Here is a 24,122-nt window from a genome sequence, read left to right on the forward strand (position 1 = left end):
CCACTGGGTAATGTCACGAATGCAGAGACTTTCCATGAAATAAGAAATGTAATCTCGGGAGGAAGGATAAAGGGAGTTCGATTCCTAGTGGCGGGACAGTAATACTTTAGTTCAAATTGAAGAATGCAACAAGTGTAGACATTTCACATGGAGCTTCATTAAAATTCAACTTTATAAATCCTCAAGCAGAATAAGCAAAGGTAGATGAGTCTGAAATTGTGGAGAATTTGTTGGAAAGGTCATCATCAGCCTTGAGTCATGTAAGTAAATTCCTTGAATTGCAATGCTGTATGTCGTCTTTATCCTGACATTTCTATTCCTCTAGGTTTGCATCCAAAGAAAGTCATGGTCTTGCTACTCTTTTGCCCCTCAGCCTTAATTCCCTCTATGGCTGCAGGGTGCATGATGTGTTCACTTTGATTCTAATTCAGGATTAAGCCTCTAGTGTCATTTAATCCTCATCCATTTCTACTGGGAGATGATGGCACATGTTTTCTGTGTGTCACACAGGCCCCAGATGTGGCCCCTGAAAATGTTTCAGGATTAAGAATTTAATGAATTGACATGACTACAGCTTTATAATAAGCCTCAGTGACTAGTAGGACACATCCTTTTACACTGTTGCTGTTCTTCAAGATTATCCTGGATATTTCTGACTCTTTGTTCTCCATAGGAATTGTGTAATTAACTTCTGAAGTCATATAGAAAAGTAAATCACATAGAAAAGTAAGTCTTAAGTCATATAGAAAAGTAAATTTCTGGGTTTTGACCAGAATTAAGTTAATTACTAGATTAATTGGGGAGATCTGATAGATTTATGATATATGGGGACTTTCTGTCCAGGGAAATGGCATATCTTTCCATTTATTTAGATCTTCTTTTGTCTGATTTAATAAAGACATTATTTTCTGTGTAAATAGCACATTTTTGTTGGATTAACTACTGATCACTGTAGTTTCTTTTTTCTTTCTTTCTTTCTTTCTTTTTTTTTTTGGCAGCAAAGCAAAGTTTATTAAATGACGAAGTGCAAAGCTCCTGAATAGGGAAGCAACCCAGAAGAGTTGCCACTTCGTTTTTTTTTTTTAAGTAGGCTAGTAGTTTTAAAAAATATTTTCATTATTGAAATATAGTTGATATACAATGTTATATGCATTTCAAGTGTACAACATAGTGATTTGACATTATGAGCTGTTCACCACAATAAGTGTAGTTCGCATCTGTCACCAGACAAGGCTATTATAGTATTGTTGACTACATTCTTTATGCTGCACTTTTCTTCTTTGTGACTTCTTCATTTTGTAGCTGGAAGTTTGTACCTCTTCATCATCTTCATCTACTTTACCCATCCCCCCACCATCTCCCCTCTGGCTACCATCAGTTTCTTTTCTATATAAAGAAACCTATAAATTTATTTTAAAACATGAAAAAGTGATTTGTGTAATTATAGATATATAACTTTTTTGGAAATATATGAGACCAAAAGTATGTATAGTGTAGTTTTAATAAATTATAATCTGATAATTGAAGTTTGTAAAATTAAAACATAATTTTCATAATCATTCAGCTATAGTTGTCTAATTTCCCTTGTTTAAACCTTTTTCAAAGGTTTCTTCTTTGATTCACAAATTATTTAGAAGTATTTTTTAAAATTTAATTTCTAAGTGTTCAGGGGTTTTCCAGATATTTTGTTATTTATTTATTATTGATTTCTAATTTAATTCTATTTGAGAAGAGAACATAATCTATATGATTTTAATGCTTTAAATTTACTGAAACTGGTTTTATTGTCCAGCATATTTTGAATCTTTATAATAGTTACACATAGAATGGAAAATATCTGTTCTATAGTTGCTAAGCATCGTGTTCTGTAAACACATGGGGCTAAGTTTGTTGGCAGTGTAAGTCTTCAATACCCTTACTTATTTTCTATTTACTTACACTATTGATTACTGGTAGAAATGTGTTGAACTCACCAGGTGAAATTATGGGTTTCTTTCTTTCAGTTCTTACTCATTTTGAAGTTTTGTAATTAGGAGCATATCTATTTAGGATTGTTATGTTTTCTTGATTGACTTATCATTGTGAAACATCCCTCTTTTTCCTTAGTACTATGCCTTACCTGAAGTATTCTTTGTCTGATATTAATTAGCCATTCAAGCTTTTTGTCATTAGGATATTATATATATATATATATATATTCTGTTATATATATATATATATATATATATATATATATATATATATATTCTGTTCTTTTACTTGTAACCTAGCTGTGTCTTTATAATTGAGGTATTTTGTAGACACTTGAATAGTTGACCCTTGAATGACACAGGTTTGAACTGCAAAGGTCCACTTATAGGTAGATTATTTTTTATGTAAATACCGGACAGTACTGTAAATGAGTGTTCTCTTCCTTATGATTTTCTTAGTAACATTTTCTTTTATCTAACTTACTTTATTGTAAGAATGCCGTAGATAATATACATAAAATCCAAAATCTGTGTTTATTGACTGTTTGTTTCCAGTAAGGCTTCCTCTCAAAGGTAGGTTGTTAGTAGTTAAGTTTTAGGGAAATCAAAAGTTAAATGTGCATTTTCAACTATGTGGGGAAGGTTCACTGCCCTAACCCCTCATATCATTCAAGGGTAGTTTGGTCTTACTTTTCTTTTTCTTTTTAAAAGATTTTATTTATTTATTTGAGAGAGAGAGAGAGAGAGAGAGAGAGCATGAACAAGGAGGAGAAGGAGAAGCAGACTTCTTGTGAACAGGGATCCCAAGGTGGGCCTTGATCCTAGAATCCTGGAATCACGACCTGAGCTGAAAGCAGATGCTTAACCTACTGAGCCACCCAGGCATCCCTATTTTTTTTTTTAAGATTTTATTTATTTGTTTGAGAGAGAGAGCATGAGCCCAGGAGATATGGGGCAGAGGGAGACGGAGAAGCAGGCTTCCTGCTGAGCAGGGATCCCGACTTGGCGCTCTATTCCAGAACCCTGGGATCATAACCTGAGCCCAAGGCAGACCTTAACCAACTGAGCCACCCAGGCACCCCTTGGCCTTACTTTTCTATCCAGTTTTAGCAGTTCCAGACGTAACGATTGTGTCCATTGACAGTTAATATAATTATCAGTATGCTTAAACTTTAGTCTACCATCTTGCTACATGTTTTCTGTTTGTCCCATTTGATCTTTGTTATCTTTGTCTTCTTTTTCTTCTTTTGGATTAAATGAGTAATTAGTATGCCGTTTTATCTTTTTTTTATTTATAGTTCATATCACATGAGTGTTTTATTTGTTGCTCTAGAAAGTTTATAGTACACATCTTTAACTTATTACTGTGTGCTGTGAACTCCTATTGTCCCACTTTATGTATAATGTAAGAACCTGACAACAGTACATTGTTTTCTCCACCCTTCCCTCATTTGCATTGTTATTGTCATAGGTTTGACTTCCACACATATTACAAGCCCTACAGTCCTTTGTTTTTATTTCAATTCTCTTGGGCATAAAGATAAAAAAAAATTATATTTATCTACATATTTATTATTGCCAGTGCTTTTCATGACTTTATGTAAATCTGAGTTTCCATCTGGTATTCTTTTCCTTTTACCTGAAATAGTTCCTTTAACATTTCTGGTAGTGCTAGGTACTGGCCTTACCTTCTTTCAGATTTTGTTCACCTGAAGGTGTCTTTACTCTCAACTTCTTTGAAGGGTATATTTTAGTTGGATATAGAATTCTAGTTTGATTCTAACCACTCCCATCCAGCACTTTAAAGATGTTTCATTTTCTTTTGGCTTGTGTTGTTTGATAAGAAGTCAGACAGAGGTCATTCTTTTTTCTCTTGTATTAAAAGTGTTTTTTATTTCTATTTGCTTTTAAGATTTTCTTTTTATAATTGGTTTTCAGCAGTATGTTTATTATATGCCTTAGTGAGTTTTCTGTTGTGTTTATTTTCTTGGATTCATTGAGCTGCTTGAATATATGAGTTTATATTTTTCATTCAGTATAGAAAATTTGACCAGTTTTCAAGTTATTTTGCCTCCTCTTTCTGAGAATCCAGTTACATATATTTTAGATTGCCTGATTTTATCCCACGGGCTCTGTGCATTTTCTCAGTCTTTTTTCTTCACTTTGCTGGATGAAGCTCAGATCTGTCTTCCAACCACACATAAGCTGTGATCGTTTAGTTTTGAATTTACTGGATTTGTTCTTTCCCTGATAGGTGTTCCTTGCTTGGTTTTGTAGAGTGTCATCTTGCATAGGCACAGGTTAAGTATTCACCCAAAAGTTCAAGGGACTCTATTCAGATTTCTGGGGTTTGTTTGTTTTGCCATAGCTTTTTTCTTTTTTTTTTTTTCAAAGATTTTATTTATTTATTTGACAGAGAGAGATCACAAGTAGGTAGAGAGGCAGGCAGAGAGAGAGAGAGAGGGAAGCAGGCTCCCTGATGAGCAGAGAGCCCGATGCGGGACTCGATCTCAGGACCCTGAGATCATGACCTGAGCTGAAGGCAGTGGCTTAATCCACTGAGCCACCCAGGCGCCCCTCATAGCTTTTTTCTTTCTGGTATTCTGCTCCACAAGTTCCAGCCACCTTGGCTTTCTTGAATTCTTATTTCTGTCTCCTAATCTCAGTGAGATCCCTGTACTCTTCTTGGGAGTCTGCTTCTTGAACCATGGTTTGAAACTACCTTTAGGTAGAAAGTGGGATTATTCTAAGGTCCGTCTCATTTTTGCTCTTATCTCAGGGATCACAGGCATGTGCTGCCTGCTGTTCAATGTTTCCAAATAGGTATTTCCTCTAATTTGTTTAGTCTCATAGTTGTTCATAGCAAGAGGGCTATTCCATGGCCATAAACAGTAGTCCCTATAAATTTCTCTTTCCATTGTATCTTCAAAAAAAATATTTTCTAATTTCTGGTATAAGGGAACAAGATTAACTTTTATATAGTAATCTGATATATAGCCATCTTGCTGAAGTATTTTATTATTTTAGGAAATTGCAGATCTCTTGGATTCTCTGTGTACATAATCATAGTGTTCATGAATGAGGATTTTTACTTTTCCTTTCCAAGAGTTATTGATTTTATTTCTTTTTCTTATCTAAATGTATTGGTTAGTACCTTTAGCACTATATATTAAATGTCTAAGTATGATCTTTGTATGCTTTTGGTTGTTTTCCTCTATCAGGTTAAGGAAGCTGCTTTATCTACCTAGTCTGTTATAATATTTTTTAAAAAAATTATACATGTGTTTTGAATGATATCAAATGCATTTTCAGCATTTACTGAGATGATCACATTCTTTTTTCTTTTTGTCTGATATATTGAATTATATTTTTCTAATGTGAAATTATCTTAGTACTTATAGAATTAGCCCCATTTTTAAAATACTGTCTTGTTTTGGGTTTGATAATTTTACTTAGGATTTTGCATCTGGATCATAAGCAAAATTGGCTTATAAAATTTTCCCTTTTGATGCTTCCTTTATCTGGTTTGGTATAAAGAATATACTAGGATTATAAAATGAGTTGGGTGAGTGACCTCTATGTTTTCTGGAATAATTTGCATGAAATATCATATACATATTATTTAAACATTTAGAAGTGTCAGTCTATGAATGCCTTAGGACTCTTTTATTTAGATTAGGTTAGGCTTTGACCCTGAGGTGATGTGTGAGTCTCATTATACAATTCAAAGCAGAGGACTTTGGTGATTTTAGGGCCATTTTTTATATGCTCAGGATTTCTGTGATAGCAGCAATAAATGCATATTTTTTCTATTGTGGTGTGGTATTGTGTTATAGATATGAAGATTTTAACCCATGTCTGTCTTTGTTTCATTAAGTGTTCTTCAAGTTAGTGGAAGTTAAAGGAATTTTAAGGGCATGGAGTTAAACCTACAGATATTTTGGGATTAAGTTGTGTAACTTCACAGTGTTTTTGTAACTTTTAAAAATGTATTCATTTGTAATGCTACTGTGAGTAACATTCATTGGGGATCAGACAACAAAACAAGTCTTCAACATCTACATAACTTATGAGAGGGTTATTGGTACTTAATGAAATTCTATCTTTAAAAGAAGTAGGCATTCCTTAAGGGAAAGGTGCTATGCAATTGAGAATTTTGATTAGTTTTATTGCTTTATTGTGATTCATCATAGACTGATTTCTTTGTAAAATATTGTTCTACTTTGATTTCAGAATTCTTTGTTACATCACTGAATAATGGATGAAGCTGAGAGAGAAAAAGAGAAGAGGTATGAATTCATAACTGACTGATATTTCTGTCAAAGCCCTCTCCCCTGTCTTTTGTATCTGTTTCACATCATGTAAAATCCTGCTTCCTTTGGGAAGCCTGACTCAGGGAAATTTGGTCTCTCCAGTGGGTTTTCGATAACTCCTAGCTCCAACTCAGTTATAAAACTTAGTGTGTTGACTATGTACATGACAGCCTCCCTCATCAAACTGTGTCTTCCATGACTTACACAGTGGCTGCCCGGAGCTGACACTAAATAAGTGCTTTACACTCCCTGATAGGGTTAGAAGTCTGTTTTGGGGCCGTGGTTTGCCTAGAGCTTAAATTCATGTATGTTTGAAAAAGATAAATAACCTTATTTTTCCCGTTCTAGCATCTAAAGTAAATTCCTGAATGGGAAGCAATCAGAGAGGGAGAGAAACTATGAGAAGCCCTTAACTCTGGGAAATAAACTGAGGGTTGCTGAAGGGGAGGTGGGTGGGGGGGATGGTGTAACTGGCTGATGGGCCTTAAGGAGCACATATGATATGATATGCACCAGGTGTTATACGCAACTGATGGATTATTGAACTCTACATCTGAAACTAGTGATGTACTATATGTTGGTTATTAAATCTAAATTTTAAAAAGATGTTAGTTATAAAAATAAATTCTAGTGCACTGATGGAAAAGTTTTTGTCCAGATTTTTTAGTATGATCTGTTTTTCAAAGGTAAAAAAAGAAAAAAAGCTCTCAATTAGCATTTTATTGCCCAGCCTTCTCTTTCAGATGAAGCAATGGCTTTGCAAGAGCCTCTTGAGTAATTATATATAATTTAGAAAGAATTTTCTTTAATCAAAAGTACTCTTGTAAAAGCAGGTAAGAATATATGGTGGAACAAATATCCACCATTTAATTCAAATTCTTCTGGATTTAATTTATTTTATATAATTCTTAGGTTACTGTGCTAGACACTGTGCTGGGTTTTGCTATGGAAGACACTGAAACAGATGTGGTCCCTACCCTCGAGGACCTCACAGTCTAAGGGAGATGAGATTGGCTTTCATTTCCTCATTCTTTTTTCATTGCCTCATTTTAATATTGACAGCTATTTTTGCCCTGTGATAGATCAAGGATCTGGGGGTTTTTTTGCTCAAAGTTTGACATTACCAACTCCCTTTCTCTGTTCTTATTTCTTCTCCATGCATTGTTTCATCATCTGAATTTCTAGACCTACCCTTACTGTTAACAACACTGATTGTTTTTTGTCACTTAGGGACGTACCTGATGTAACTGAAAATAAAAAGAAGGACCGGTTCAATGCCTTCTTCACGGAACTACGTGCCATGATTCAAGCTCATGGCTACCCTGTAAAAGGAGACAGATCTAAAACATCACAGAGGACGACTGCTGCTTCACAGGAGAAGGAAGGTTTGATCTGGGCACCCCAACCCATCCTTACAGGTTTTTGATTAGCCATATGGAAAATTGGTTGTGGGTGAGAAACACTTAGTTTCTCTCTCTTCAAAGTTTGTTTATAGTCAATGTTGAAAATATTGTTAAGGTTCATGCAAAAGTGGAACAAGGAAATGAGAATTAATAGAAGAATACTGGTTAGGGAGCCCGGGTGGCTCAGTTGGTTAAGCAACTGCCTTTGACTCAGGTCGTGATCCTGGAATCCTGGGATCAAGTCCCGTACTGGGCTCCCTGCTCAGCAGGAATTCTGCTTCTCCTTCTGACCCTCCCTGCTCTCTTGCTCTCTCTCTCTCATTCTCTTTCAAATAAATAAATAAAATCTTTAAAAAAGAAGAATACTAGGCAATAATAATGCAGATTTCTTTATCCTAGGCGCTTGAGGCATGTGGTAAATGTTGCAAAGAGAAACATGGCCCTGAGGGTGTAAAATAGTACCTATAATACTTAAGTAGGCTTAATTCAAAACATCTGAACAGGTTATACCCATTTGCATGTAATCATGCTGTAAAAATCTGTTCCTTAAAAAAATATTTTCTTGACCCCATGATACTTCTATTACTCTGTTTCTGTGGCCTCTTCACACCACAATTTCTTGAAAGGCCTGTAAAGGCTCTGTCCCCACATCCTCATCCCTCATTCTTCCCTCATTCCACTTCACTGAGGTCACACTGCTTGTTGCTCCAGTATGTCAAGTAGTCGGCATTTTTCTAAGTGGAATATGAGAAAGTTTAAAGCAGGAGAGAGTATGTGTTCTGTAAAGAATAACAGTGACCTTCACATCCCTGAATAATTTGGTCCTTAACTCTCCACATCTTTCTTGGCCTTTTAAAAACATTGGACGGGTGACCACTCCTTTCTTCTTGAAGTGTTTTTCTCTTGGATTCCAGAATAACACACTCACCTGGTTTCTCTCTTAGCTCACTGGCTGCTCCTTTGCTTTTTTCCCTTAATTTCCACCTTTCCACTTTCCCTTTCAACTTCTGGACACTGGTGTGCCCCAGAGCTCAGTTGTTGGACCTTTTTTCTCCTCTAGATACACTCATTTCCTGGGTGATCTCATCCAGTCTCTTAACTTGATGTGCTACCTGGATGTCAGTGACCCCTGCTTATTAAGTCCATCTTTACCCCTGACCTACATGAGCTGCATACTTGAGAACTGTACTCATTATTAAATCAGCAAGAGTTTCCTATGTGACTTCTTCTCTTGGATATCTAATAGAAAAATTAACATGGCAATAAAGGAACTCTTGGTCCCTCTCCACTCCATTGCCTGTCACCTCCACCCCCCACCTGGTTTTCCTTATTCCAGTAACTGATACCACCGGTCATTCTTCCAGCTTCCCAGGCTAAAAATATATCAATTATCCTTGTGTTCTCCATTTCTTTCACCTCCTCATCCAGTTCATAGCAAGCCCTTTTGGTTTTGCCTCTAAAATATATCTCAAATCCATTCACTTCTCCCCATTTCTATAACGTTGGTATACCAACTGAAACCAGGCCACCAGCATCTGTTGCTTTTGTAGATGCCTCCTAGGTATATTCTGCTTTCATTCTTTCTCCCCAATTTGATCTATTTTGCACAAGCAGCCATAGTGGTCTTTTATTTTTTATTTTATTCTTTCTTTATTTTTTAAAAGATTTTGTTTATTTATTTGAGAGAGAGAAAAAGAGAATGAGAGAGAGAGTATGAGAGAGGGTAGGGTCAGAGGGAGAAGCAGACTCCCTGCTGAGTAGGGAGTCCAGTATGGGACCTAAGTTAGGATCATGACCTAAGTTGAAGGCAGTTGCTTAACCAACTGAGCCACCCAGATGCCCCTATTTAATTTTTTAAAAAGATTTTATTTATTTATTTGACAGAGTAAGAGGGAGGGGTGGTAGCACAAGCAGGGGGAGTGGCAGGCAGAGGTAGAGGGAGAAACAGGCTCTCTGCTGAGTGGGGAGCCTGATGAGGGACTGGATCCCAGGACCCTGGGATCATGATCTGAGCCCGAGGCAGATGCTTAACTGACGGAACCACCCATAGTGTGCCCCCATAGTGATCTTTTAAAAAACATGTCATTCTAAAGGCACCTGGGTGGCTCAGTTGGTTAAGTGTCTGACTCTTGATTTTGGCTCAGATCATGATCTCAGGTTTGTGAGATCCAGCTCTGCACTGGGTATGGAGTCTGCTTAATGTTCTCTCTCTCTCTCTCTCTTTCCCTATGCACCTCCCCCCAAAACACATATCACTCTTCTGCTTAAAAGTATCTCATATTCCACTTAGAATAATGCTAACTCATTAACATATAACCTACATGATGTGGCCCTGCCTGTCTTTCAGATTTCATTTCCTACTACTCTATCCCTTGTTCACCCTATTGTAGCCACTCTGGCCTCTTGTTTGTAGTTTAAGCAGGCCAAATTATTTTCTGCTTTGCTTTACACTTACTGCTTTCTCTGCTCAAGATGCTTTGCTACCAGATTTTCCTGTGACTGTCTTCCTGTCATTCTTGTCCATGTGTTCATTACCTACCTACGCCCTCCATTCTGTAAGATACAAAAGGATAGTCACGTTTCTTGTCTTGTTCATACTATAAACTGAGTCTCTAGAACAGAAGAGCATATACGTAGTTGGAGCTCAGTAAATATTAGTTAAATAATGGGGCACCTGTGTTGTGCAGCTGGTTAAGGATCCATCTTTTGGTTTTGGCTCAGATTGTAGATCTCAGGGTCATGAGATCAAGCCCTGTTTCAGGCTCCGTGCTCTGTGCAGTGTTTGCTTGAGTTTCCTTCTCCCTCTCCTTCTGCTCCTCCATTTGTGTTCTCTCTCTCTCTCTCTCTCTCTCTCTCTCTCTCTGTGTGTGTGTGTGTGTGTGTCAAATAAATCTTTTAAAAAATTAGTTACATAAATGAATGAATGAGATTTAGTTTAATAAGAATTACCAAGTCCCTATTATGAGTTAAGTATTATGCTAGATACTGGGGTTTTCGTGAAGAATTGGATATGGTCTGTATCCTATAAGCCAAACAAGAATAAATTTGTGAATAATAGTAATATAAAAAGCTCTTTATGGTTGATTGATAAAATACATTGGTCTTATTTTCTTGGAAATATGTAGATTCTCTTTAGTCTTATCTATTTCTTTGGAGGGAGTGTAAGGGATGAAAATCGCTAGGTAGAGTTGAAAGTCAGTGGGGAAATGACTTCAGCAGTCAGGTGCGGGGGCATGTCATGGATTGTTTCCTGAGCTCGAGTAGCTGTACCAGAATTGAGTTTCCAGGCTGGAACAGTGGTCAGAAACACTGACCTTGAAGCATTTGTGCAGTTGGTGTGGTTTATTTTTATATTCTGTCATTTCCCAGGCAGTTACACACCTGCTTTTCATTGCCTCTTTAGTGAGGGTTCTGAAGCTTTTCTGCTCATGCTTGGTCTCCTTCTTATCCAAATCTACTGATAGGAAAGGATCTGCGACTTATACCCACTGAAAAAACAAGCTCTGCTCTCGGAATTATCCTTGTCAGGGGACAGAACATTTTTTAAAGGGATCAAAGTTGTATGCCATGGGTCTCTGTTTTGTGAGGAGCAGAAACTAAGTTATTGACATGCATTAAAAATAACTGGAGATTGGAGGGCTGTGTCAGGGAAATCCCTGTGTTAGTGCAGTTAGTGGAGTAGGTGGGATTAGAGAAGGTAATGTGGGGAGATGTTGGTAGCAAAGGTTCTGAGTGAGCACAGTAGCAGAAACTGTTCATTGGGAAAACTAGAAGAACTTGAAGAATGAAGAAAGATGGACGAGAGATAGAACTTTGTTAACAGCTTTGAAGAGATATGAGATAGGGCTTAAAGATATTCTAGTTAGGTATCTTGATCTGCTTAGAGCCCTTGACACAGTGTGTACTTTCTCTGACATATTATGATTACTAGCTTTGGTGGAATGCAGAAGACGTAAAGAAGTCGAGAAAAGAAAAGAACTACAGGTTGAAAATCAGTTTTTGGAGAGGTGTGTACAGTGGAAATTGAGTTGGATGATCTTCAAGGTCTTTTTCAATTTGGAACACTTCTCTGTTTATGATCATTTATAAGCAATTAGTTAGTCCACATCAGCTCCTTCATTAGCACTCAGCATTTTCTCATGAGAGTCTTTTCTATAAAATTAATTAGAACTTTGAAAAATCTAATACCCATAGCTAATCATTTTAATGTGACAGTTTTCTATCTTTTCTTTGTTTTTCTAAAAAGGCAAAGTCAATCCAGAAACCTCCAGAGAGCAATCCAATTGGATTCCATCATTTCATAGCTATGAAGACTTCAAGTGTAAGACACTACAAGTAAGAGGGGATTTGTTCTTGGATTACCTCATATGCTAGAATATGTTCAATAGAAGATAAAGAACAGTGTTTTTCGCAGTGTGGCTAAGAGACCATGCATATCAGGATTACCCAGAGAGCTTGGTAAAATTCCAGATTCATGGGACCCACCTTAAATTGTCTGAGTCAGAATCTCAATTCTGGTAGGGCTAGGAGCCTGCATTTCTTTTTTTTTTTTTTTTTTTATTTTTTAAAGATTTTATTTATTTATTTGACAGAGAGAAATCACAAGTAGTCAGAGAGGCAGGCATAGAGAGAGAGAGAGGGAAGCAGGCTCCCTGCTGAGCAGAGAGCCTGATGTGGGACTCGATCCCAGGACCCTGAGATCATGACCCGAGCCGAAGGCAGCGGCTTAACCCACTGAGCCACCCAGGCGCCCAGGAGCCTGCATTTCTAGCAGGCTCTCCAGATGCTGCATATGTCAACTGATTTTTGAAAAACTCATCTTGAGTGACAACAAATACGAATAAGTCTTTGTTATGGGCAAATTAAGTAATATCTGGTAGATCCCTCAACATAGATTGTTAGCCTCTAAATAACACCTTCAAGTCTTACCTTTTCCCCTCCAGGACCTGATGTGTTTATGGTTTCTATCTCCAAGGAAACTGGTTAGCTTCACTGAGTTCAAAACCGACAAACTAAAGCCTGAATGACCATTGCCTTTTGAGACAGACAGATACAGTTATGAATCATGTCTTTGTCATTTACTTGCTCTGTATCCTTGAGAGAGTTACTGCCTCTGAGCCTTGATCTTTTTCTCTGTAAAATGGGTATTAAAAGTTTTCTTTCGCTGGGTTGTGAGAATAAAGTGGATAAAATGTCTAGGGACTTCCTCACTCCCTTCTCCATGTCGTTCAGTTTCCTGTGTTTTCCATCCCCGTTTCTCTCTCTGTTGTGGTCTGAGTCATTTCTTCAGCTGTTTTCTGTCCAGCTATGTTCTAGCATAGTGAATTTTTATTTTTGATGATAATATTGTTTCTAGACATTTTGTTTCTTTTTCACATCTGCCTGGTCAGTTTTGAGTCTTTTGTTCCTTCATCATATTTTCAGATTTGTTATTTATTTAAGCCATTTAAGCAAATTTATTTTATATTCTATCTTCAATAATTCCATTATCTACTGTTCCTGAATCTGATTCTGCATTTTATTATTTGTACTGCCCCTTGTTTGTGATGTTTCATTTCTTCCTCTGTTTGTTATTGATATCTTATTATAAACTCATGTTATTTGGAACTTTATCCACAAGAATTATTTGAGCCCTGGTTTTAGGATGATTCTCTAGAGATTATTTCAGTTTCTTTTTACTAGATGTCTGCGGTCAGGAACACCTTAAACTGAATAATGGGCTTGGGCTGTGCAAGTCTACATAGGTAGTTCATGAATTCCAGCTCCAAATCTCTGTGAGTGTGGGTTTCTGTTTAACAATTCTCAGAAGAGACTAGTTTTAGTTTTCCCTCTCTAACCAGAGCCGAAACTGAGGCATACATGTGCATTCACAGTCTTTCTTGGATGGATAAGATCTCAGCGTGCTGAGAGTGTTACCCTTTGGGAAGCCAGGTTTTATGCAGAAGTCTCTGATTTCACTTCCCACCTTGTGTAGCCTGGGTTTGCTTTCTCTCCCCCAAACTCTATGCCATCAGTGTTGTGCAGATATTTCCAAGGCAAATACAGGCTCTAGTATCCCCCTGCCTTTTAAATCCCATGTTGTAGTCATTTCTGATACCAGATTGTTTGTTTTACTTTACAATAAGCTTGGTCTCTTTTTGAAATATAACTTTTTATATACTTTATTCATCATTTATGTGTTCTCTACCAGGAGGCATTTGTTTGGATATCAAATCCATTATATAGCAGGAAAATAATGGCAATATCCATATTTATAAGTAGATGACTAAACTATTCACAAATAAAAATGCCCTGCAAAATATTCTTAGCATTTTTTAAATTAATTTTGAATTAAATGTGAAACAACCTACATACGGAAATGAATCTTCATAGCTTGTGTTGGAGAGTTTTGTGTTAATTGGGTATACATTAAAATTTGTTTGTCTAAGTGACACATCATTTGATAAACATATCATGCTTAAGGTTAAGTAGATTCTGTGTAGGAGGCAGAATAATGGAATTTTAATTAAGTCTGTGCCTGCTTTATTGATATTTAAGGACCACAATACATTTTCAGTGTGCTATTGTAATTATTTATGCATTTTGAAATAAAACTATCATTTTATTATTGTTCCACTATTTAATTACATTATTATTCTCTCTTCATTAGTCATTAGATGGCTTTATGATAATACTGAGCACAGATGGAGTGATAATTTTTGTTGCTGAAAACATCACTTGTCTCCTTGGCCATTTACCAGTAAGTTTTTCCAGTTTGGGGGAAAGGATCATTCTGGTTTATTATTTAGAGGTTCATCATTTGTTTTCAGGAGCATACAAGTCATCAGAGATGTTATCTCAGTGTTGTCAAAACATGCACTTCTTTTATTGTCATCTTCATTGGTTTCAGTTTTAAATCCATAATAAAAAATTCTAATATGTGGTAATTCAATACTGTGTGTGTGTGTGTGTGTGTGTGTGTGTGTGTGTGTGTGTGTGGTTTCTAAAGATTTTATTTATTTATTTGAGAGAGAGACAATGAGAGAGAGCATGAGCGAAGAGAAGGTCAGACGGAGAAGCAGACTCCCTGTGGAGCTGGGAGCCCTAAGTAGGACTTGATCCTGGAACTCCGGGATCATTACCTGAGCCGAAGGCAGTCGTCCAACCAACTGAGCCACCCAGGCGTCCCTGTGTGTGGTTTCTAAACTGCCCTGAAGGTAATCTCCAAAGAATGATGTGCTTTTTGAAATGGCAGTCTCCTCAGAATCAGTGGATAGCTGCCAAGGTGACTGCTTTGCAAGGCAGCCCTCACTGTGATGGATGTGTTTGATTCTGTACATTTCTTTAAAGTCCACTATATACAGATTAAACAATGAATGTCATGATTTGTTCATGCTGGCTCATGGCATCTATTCCCAGATATGATTTGCTTTTTTTCTTTATATTGGAGAACAAATTACAATCTTATTAAAAAAATATAGAAGTGATGACATAGTTTAGCTGGAGACATCTACCCATGAGTTGTAGTTATGGTCTATGGTGTCCAAAAAGGTCACTCTGTCACTATACCCCTCTTCAGGAAAGCTTTCTCTCTCTTCACAGGACTGTTGACTTAGAATATGTGATTTCCAAAAAAATTTTCTGGACCTTCAGGTTGCACATCTAACAAATATGCCACTTAAATATGAAACTACTACATTCCTTCTCATTCCATTAATGTGAAGGGAAGATATCTAGAATACATCCTCCTCCACTCCTGAAATCTCTGTCATCTGGCTAGTTCTGTCAGTCATATTTGGATTGTTGCTTTCATTGTATATTCCTCATTCCACAGAGTTGTCTAAAGAACTTGACAAACCTTGACCCAGAGATCTATATAGTACTTGAGTTTGAAACATGTAAATTAATAGTTTTGTTACATTATTCTTTAGTTAAGTTAGAAGTGGAAGATGAGAAGTTTATTCAACCAGTTATGCTATTCCAGCCAGCATGTTCCATGACGTGGCTAGAATCATAGACGTTTGTTTTGTTTCTACTCTTTTCTCTTTATTTACAGATAGTATGATACATAACTTTAGTTCTCACTCTTTTTCCTTTTTTTAGAAAACATTTTACATGTTCAAATTTAGCTTCTATTTGTAGGATGTCAAAAGAGCTGAATAAAATGCTAGAGATTTTCATTGAATTGGACTTATAGAAGAAGGATGGTCTTATTAAATCTATATTAAAAGAAAGAATGTATGAGTATGATATATGACAGGTTAAGTTTTGTTATAGTGAAGACCAGAAAGCTTCCCAAATTCTTGTATTAGATATTACTTAAACCAACTTGGTCATTGAGTGAGACTGGTAAATTTTTCCTATTAAATGAGGGTTTTGCACAGTGATGGTCTTAGTTGTATTATCCTTGTTTCTTCATGTAGTTTGGCTCAGAGTTTCCACGCAAGGGAATCTTTTACCTTTCAGCATTTTAGGTAATAATACACACACAGGGCCTCACCCTAATGTAGGGGTGATTACCTGGAGTTGATTACCTGAAATGGGTATACTTAAAAATAAAGCTATGGCTACTAGGTCTGTACATAAACATTAAATGAGAATGAAGTTATACAGCCTTGCTGAAAAAGACTAGCTGAGGCATAATTTCACACCTTCCCTCATTAAATCCTAAGTCTTCTTAATTTGTAACAATACACAATCTTTTTCCAGGCTTTGATTAAAAATTTCATTTTTTAAGTCACTTATCTTATATTAATATAGAGACAAAACAATTTCTAGAGTATTTTCCTGGCTCTGGGAATCTACAGTTTCATTAAATACCAAGATACCTCTGTCTCTTGGGCAACTCTAAACTGATAGCATGGTGGATGGAAAGAACTTTGTCTTTGAAGTCAGATAATCTGGAGATTAAAATTTGGCTCACTCAATAGCTACATGGATTTTAGTTTCTCATCTGTAAATGTGGAAAGAAATACTACCTAGAGAGTGACTGGAGGTGGGCTATTACAAATGTGGGGCTAGTAAAGACCTGCCTTATCAGGTGATGTTTCAACAGAAGCCTGAATGCAGTATGTGAGTCATGCAGATAACCAGAGCAAGTGTGTTCCAGGCAGAAGCAAAAGCAAGTCAGGAAGCACTAAAGCACAAATGTGCTTGATGTGGAAAAGTACAGTAGAGGGGCCATTGTGAAGGGAGTACCGTGAGCAAAAGGAAAAATACTAGGAGGTGATGAGAACAGAGCAGCAACAAAGGTCCCTTGTTCAGGGTTATTGTAATGACTGTGCCTTTTCCTCTGAGATGGGAGAAAGCCATTGTGGGGGTTGGAGCAGATGAGGGAAATTATCCGAAATTTTTGGGGCATCACTCTGGCTCTTATGTTAAGAATAGGTAATGGGTTGTTTGTATTGTTTCTTAAATCCCACATATGAGCAAAGGAAAAAAAAAAAGAGAGAGACAAAGCAAGAAACAGACACTTAACTAAAGAGAACAAACTGATGGTTACCAGAGGGGAGGTGGGGGTGGGTGGGTGAAATGGGTGATGGGAATTAAAGAGTTCTCTTGTTGTGAGGAGCACAGGTGTTGTATGGTAGTGGTGAATCACTATATCGTACACCTGAAACTAGTATGGTCCTGTATGTTAACTTTACTGGAACTTAAAAAAAAAAAAAAGAGTAGGCTATGGGAGCAGGCATGAAAGGTAGAGAGTCCATTTGGAAAGCTATCACAACAGTCCAGGCAATTAGATGGTTGGATGTTGAAGTCATCAGTGTTTTGTAGGTAAAATAAGTTTTGCTGATGGATTAGATGGGGGTGCGACAAAAAGATGTGAAGAGTCCAAGGTATGGTGTTGTAACACACACAATTATGACCAAAATGATGGCTTATTATCATCATCATGGTATTAAATTTATATCTGAAATATGCCATCATATTTTTCCAATCATTAATTTTCCTTGACAGTGTTTTCCTTTGGAAAGACTTGCAGTCACTTGTAGTACTAGTACTTCCAAGCAGCCTGCCCTTCTACTCACCTTACTTCATCACTCCCCCGCCAAGAAAAAATTAAAACTGGGAATTTACATGTAGTTGTTCTTTTACAATTTTTACATAAATGAAACTTTTCAAACACACATTTCCTCATGGAAAGAGTTTCTCAGCATTGAGTTTTTAAGAAACTTTATCAGGTTTTGAATATAGGTATATGGTTAGTTCATGATAATTGTGATGAGTTTTGCTCTGTTCTCCCTGCAGAGCTTATAGCATAGTAGGGAATTATCAGTGATGAGTCTTGTTTGATTCAAAATGCAATCTGAATTTCATGCAGAGGCTCTTCTCCTTCCCTGTGCCCTATACAGTTGAACAGTTTTCTAATGCTTGTTTAATGTGAATGTCTGTGCCAACAAAAAGATATATCCAGGCAAGGATATCCAGGCAAAGATATCCAGGCAAGGCCTGGATTTTCAGTAAATGTCATGAAGCGGAGTAAATTCTTTTACTTTTTTTTGACACGATTGAGGCCCACCATACTAATATTCATGGGACAACTAATGGGTATTTGCACACTTGACTTCTGAGAAACCTCCTTAACTTTTCACGGGTATTTATCCTTGCTTCATTAAGCTTTGAGTGCCTTGATCTTTCTACCTTGTGTAGTAAGAAGAGCAAATCCCAAAGATTTACAAAAATAACATGGTGTTGATAATGTTTTCAGATTTCTGCCCTTTAACTATGGAGCAGGACCACTGGAATGATTGTTACATTCACTTTTTTAGTTGGTGGTCAATTATAAGGCATTAATTGTCACTATCACGTTCCTCAAAGAATGTGGTTAATTAATAAGAAACTAATTGCCAGTATTTCCATCCAAGGGAATGTACACTATCACAAGACTGCTCACTTTGAATTCTTTGAATTCTTTTATTCAGTGCTGTCCTTTATTCTACTAATGAAAGAACTGGTGAGCCATGGCACTTTGTACCTCTTGTTACAGTTTTGTTGTATAGTTAGCATCATCGTTTTGTGTCTGTCTCATCTGCCTTACTGAACTGTGTAGTCATTAAAATTAGAATTCATGTCAGGATCTTCAATTTTAACCCATGTAAGTACTCAGTAAAAAAAAAAGAAATTGATAAATTACTTCCTGTAGAATGTTCACAGGGTAGAAACTGGCCCAGTAGCAAGTCAGCTGCTCCTGATATCAATTGGACTTGAGGAAGCTATGGTGTAGTGGAGGAACAATGGATATAGAATTAGCTGGGTGGACTTGGGTATGAATATTATCTCTGAACTTCTGATGTCTCATTAATTGGACAAGCCTTAGTTTCCTCTTAAACAAAATAGGGGACAATTCTTCCTCTCACAGGGCATTATGTGAGCTAGTTTGCGTGAATATACCTAGCACAGTATCAGGCATAGAGCTGTTGTTAATCATGTGTTAGACAAACGAATGAATGAGTGGTCTCCACTGACCAGAGGTAACTTGATTTGGTTCCTGAAGTTTATTTTATAACTAAACCGATGAAGGAATTTTTACTGAAAAAGTTAGGTTTAATAAAAAATGTCTCTATTCTGGGAAGTAAATTTCTTATTGGGTGACTTCCATTGTCAAAATTTATTGCCTGCTAATTCATAATGTTTTGTTTGCTAAATTAAGGTAATATTTCTGTCCTGAATTGAGCCATGCTTTTTCTTGATTGAGACAGGATCCATCTGCTAATTTGAGCATTGGCTAACTCATAGGCTGGCTTCTACAAATGGGCCATAAAAATATATTTCTGAATTTTGACTGTATATTATTAGTATTAATCAGTTAAAAATTACTTGAATTTGTGGTTCATCACCCAAAACCATTATTCAGCTACAAAGAATACTTTGTTTTTTATTTTGTTCCTATCACATTAAAAACTCATAACTTAATGCCTAATATTCAATTTATCCATGTGTCACCATGTTTCAGCTACATGGTACAGCATTATTCATTCATTTAACCAACATTTATTGAGTGCTCATGTGTGTCAAGCTATGCTCTAGGTGTTGAGGATGTAACAGCGAGTAAGACAGCCAAGGTCTCTGTTCTAATGCAATTTACATTTTACTGAGGGAGGCATAATAAACACAAAAACATACACTATAATGTCAGGTAGTGATGATTATGCTATGAAAAAAAACAGGAAGAAAATATCAGGAAATTGGTGTCATTTAAAATAAATTTGAGTAGAGAGTTGAAGTAAGGGAAAGCATCATTATAAATATTTGGGAAAAAATGTTTCACATTGACCTAAGAGCAAGTTTAAGGGCTCCTATTTGGAGTATTTCGAAATGAACAAGTACTTTGGCTTTTACTTTGAATAATTTGGGTAGCTGGTGGAAAATGTTAAGTAGAAGAATAACTTGACCTGACTTATGTTTTAAATGAAACACTGTAGCTGCTCTGTGAAGAACAGAGTGGGAGCTGGGGTGTGGCAAAAATAGATGTAGGGAGACCAGTTAAGTCTGTTTGTGGTAATCCAATCTAGAGAGAATGGTTTAGCCCATGTGATGAAAAGTGGACGGATTCTGCCTGTATTTTGCCTGTATTACCAACAGAGTTTGCTGATGGACTGGGTTTGGGGTTTAAGAGAAAATAGGCAAGTCAAAGACAAACATGTGGGTAAATGTTGGTGCCTTTTACTGAAATGCAGATGAATGAGGGAGGATCATGTTTTGTGAGGGAAAAGATCCAGATATGGTGTTTTGGATATCTTAAAATTAAAATCCTATTAGACATCTAAGATATCTAGAAGAGTTTAGAGAGAAGTCTGGGCCAGAGGTGGGAAGATAGGTGGTATTTAATGAGCTAGAACTGGAAGAGCCCACCCAGGGAGGCAGTACAATGAAAGAGGTCCAGTGACATGGCTCTAGGCACTCTGATGCCAAGTAGTCAGAGAAATCTCCAGCAAAGAAAACTGTGAAGGTGTAACCTTTGAAGCAGAAGGATATCCATATTTATATGGCATCCTGGAAACCAAGTAAATGAAGAGTTTCCAGAAGAAGAAGGGATTTGTTGAATCAGATGCTTTGATGTCAGGCAAGATGAGAGTTGAGAATTGACCATTGGATTCGGCAGTGTGGAGCTCACTGGTGACCTTGACAAAGTTGGAGTGGTTAGGTAAAAATAGTGATTAATGTGGTTTCAAGAGAGAGTGAGAGCTGAAGAAATGAGAGGCAGCAAGTATAGTTTTTTTTCAAAGATTTTTTTTTTCTAAAGTAGACCAGAGAAGTGCTGGGGGAGAGAGTGTAAGGCCAAAGAAGGTTTTGGATTTTAGAAATTTTGTGTTGTTTTTGTTTTTAAGATGACTGGTATTATAACATCTCTGATAAAGCATTTGCATGCTTTGGGAAAGTCCTGGTAGAGAGGGAAAGCTTGACACTGTGGGGAACAAGGAGAAATTTCTGGAATGATGTCCTTGACTAGTTGAGAAAGGATGAGGGGCAGTGCACTAGTCTTCATTGGAAGCTTAGTCATTGGAATAGGAGAAAAAGTAGGTTTCTAGCCACAGGAACAGAAAGGTTGGTAGATCTGATAGCAGGAAGATACTGATGTTTCTTTTACCCTTTGCTTTTAATTACAATAAGAAATGAGATCCCCAGCTGAATATGAGGAGGATGGGGGAGGGTTGGAGGTTTGAAGAAGGAGGAAAAGGCAAGTCATGGTCACAATGAAGAGTAGACAATTTCCAGGCAGATCTGAGTGACCATTTAAAATAACATACAGTATGGTTATGGACTTTTCTCCATAGATAATGCAGTTGCTTGGGTGAAGTTATAAGGTAGATGAAAAGTTGAAATGAACCAGAGTTGGGGTTTTCCCAGGCAGATATATCAGAAAGAGAGAGAACATGGAAGTCATTATAGTGATCCACCAAGGAATCTGAGCTGGGTAAGGAGGGATGTGACAATTTGCAAGAGATAATGTCCAGTGAAAATGTGATGGGAATTGCCTGGACTGGAGGTCTCAGTGTGTGGAATAATTGTTGAAGTTGTGGGGTATTTACATGAGTACACTGGAAAGGTAAGGGGTAATGGTCATGGAATGGGATAATGTGAACGGAGACAAGTAGAAGTATAATAGGTATGACCACAAGATGGCTGAGAGGGAGCGGATGATAAGCTTACTGGAGGTAAGGAGGCAGAGGAAGTGACCAGTAGTAGCACATATAACAAAATGTATTTTCTTTCTTTCTCAAGAATGAGATTATAGGTAAAAAGTTATTAAGTCTTCTGCCTGATCATGAGAAAAATGAAGTCTACCGAAAGATTGCTCTCAAACTTCCTTTGTCAAACTCAGGTACAGATTGTTTTTTCTCAGTTGTAAGTTCTTAGATTTTAAGAGACAAGTAACAGTCACTCAGAGGAGTAATAAAAATGAAAACATTAGGGCCAATATAGTTGCTGATTATATATTAACTTAATATGATTTCACAAATTATATTTTCAGTATTAAAAAATTTCTCCTCCATTAAATCTTGCTCTTTATCATGAACCCTGATTATTTCAGCTTTTGTATAATTGCATTAGTGTTATATAAATAATGTTCTAGCTGGTATTCCACTCTACGGATACAGAATAGACAGTTATGCAAATGCTACTGTTCCTAGAAAGAAAATAATATTTTTGTAAAATCTGTTCTAAGTAAGACAATAGTCCTATGAAATAATCCTGCCAAATATGGTAATGTACAATTGTAAACTTGTTTTATATTTGTTTTTTTTTTCCTTAGTGGGAAAACATATTGATTTTTGCTGTCATTTAAAGAGAGGAAATGTTGAACATGATAGTGCACCTACTTATGAATATGTGAAACTCATCCTAACTGTACAAGATATTTTAAATGGTAAGCAGTTAAGTTTTTATCTGATCTAAATGAAATTAATGGGTTACCTAGCCCATCATTGCTAACATAAACACACTTCTACTGTTGATTCTTTCACATTCTCTGATATTCCTATGAGCACAGGTTTTAGTTATAGACAATCAGACTTTTAAAAAAAGAAGCCCATGATTTAAAAAAAAAAGGCAGAGTAGACAATAATGGTGCAGACATTAATGGATTACTAAGAAAAGGACCAAAGGAAAGCTCTGATTAAAAAGAAAGAGTAAGGTGATTATTCCAAAGGATCTCATTGTTTTAAAAATGGACCTGATAATATGAAGCACCTTGCTTTTAACTGTCTCTGATCTTTATCTCTGAGACCAGAATTTGGGATAGATAGCTTAGATACTTACCTGACACTAATAAGAAAATACACGATATTATATTTAAAATATGTTTAGTTATATTTAATGATTTCATTTCTCAGTTCCTTGTTCATTAAAGTAACTTTCATTTTTGCTATTGCAGTTATGAATAGATAGAAAATTTGTGCCAGAAGACACTGCTACTAAATCAGTACCCAAAAATCCTTGGGCTTTTAGTGTTAATTGTTCAGGCTCTTTGAATCTGAGCAGAGTGCAGTGTTACTGTGAAACAGTGCAGTGAGACTGTGCAGTGAAAGGAAGGGGGGTTTTAGGAGATGATGAGGACTTGAAACAGAAATATATAATACTGTCCAGTACAATGGAGCAGCTTACTTATGAGAGTTGTAATTACTGTTTTATTTCTCTGAGGAAAGTAGAAAAGAGAGGGAAATAGGGGAAACTCTTGAAAATGGAATACTTTTTTACAGAAATATCTAATGTATGTTATAAAATTCTAATCCTTGTTGGATTCCTTATATTCTTAAAAAGTATATTACTTATTCAATTAAAAAGTATATTACATATTCAATTCAATTAATAGTGAAATTTACAAGGTAGGACCACATGGTAACATGGTGGACTGAGCTAACAAGAATGACTCTTTCCTTCTATGAAAACAAGGAAACCGTTTTTAAAACATAACCAAAGAAGTTTGATGCATAGCTAAGCTTAAAGAAAGGGAGGTTCATGGGTGCCAGAAATTACAGGATAAAGTACAAGACTCTCATGGTAACAGGAGGCCTAGGTGATGGCCTAGGTGGGCTGTAAATCATATGTGGGCTCCATTGGCTGGGGTCTACAGTTCTAATAGTCATTCAAGGACCAACACATAAAACCTAGAGACTTCGAATGGTCAGAAAATTGTGTCCACTGGTCTAAAGGAAGAAAAAGTTTGCCATCTCCCTCAGAATTTGAATGGAAAAAAATGTGTCATTTATAAGAAATCAAAACCCAAATCTGTGTTGCATGGATATGGGATGTAAATTTACAAATTTTAAGGTTTCGGGAACTGTAGGTGAAGAAATGAATATAAATACTGATTTTGGGCCACTAAAAACATCTAGGGCTTGAACCAGAGGTAAATAGCCCAACAAATATGTAAAAAGGTGCTTAAATTCACTAGTAAGTAAAGAATGAAAAATTTAAAAACCAGTGAGATAGCACTGTACACCCATCAGAAT

The 24,122-nt window shown here is 36.5% G+C and overlaps 1 protein-coding gene across 1 annotated transcript in view; it reads left to right on the forward strand.

The window, feature by feature from the left end:
• PASD1 (PAS domain containing repressor 1) overlaps positions 1-24,122 on the forward strand; it is a 122,834-nt gene that overhangs the window by 61,207 nt on the left and 37,505 nt on the right. The window contains exons 6-11 of the mRNA XM_032331048.1: positions 6,204-6,259; positions 7,514-7,668; positions 11,933-12,021; positions 14,336-14,425; positions 21,892-21,991; positions 22,424-22,537. Of these exons, the coding sequence (XP_032186939.1) occupies positions 6,228-6,259; positions 7,514-7,668; positions 11,933-12,021; positions 14,336-14,425; positions 21,892-21,991; positions 22,424-22,537 (580 nt within the window). The 5' untranslated portion in view covers positions 6,204-6,227. The remainder of the gene's footprint in view (positions 1-6,203; positions 6,260-7,513; positions 7,669-11,932; positions 12,022-14,335; positions 14,426-21,891; positions 21,992-22,423; positions 22,538-24,122) is intronic.

Source organism: Mustela erminea, chromosome X (genome assembly GCF_009829155.1).
Source record: "Mustela erminea isolate mMusErm1 chromosome X, mMusErm1.Pri, whole genome shotgun sequence".
Classification (NCBI taxonomy): Eukaryota; Metazoa; Chordata; class Mammalia; order Carnivora; family Mustelidae; genus Mustela; species Mustela erminea.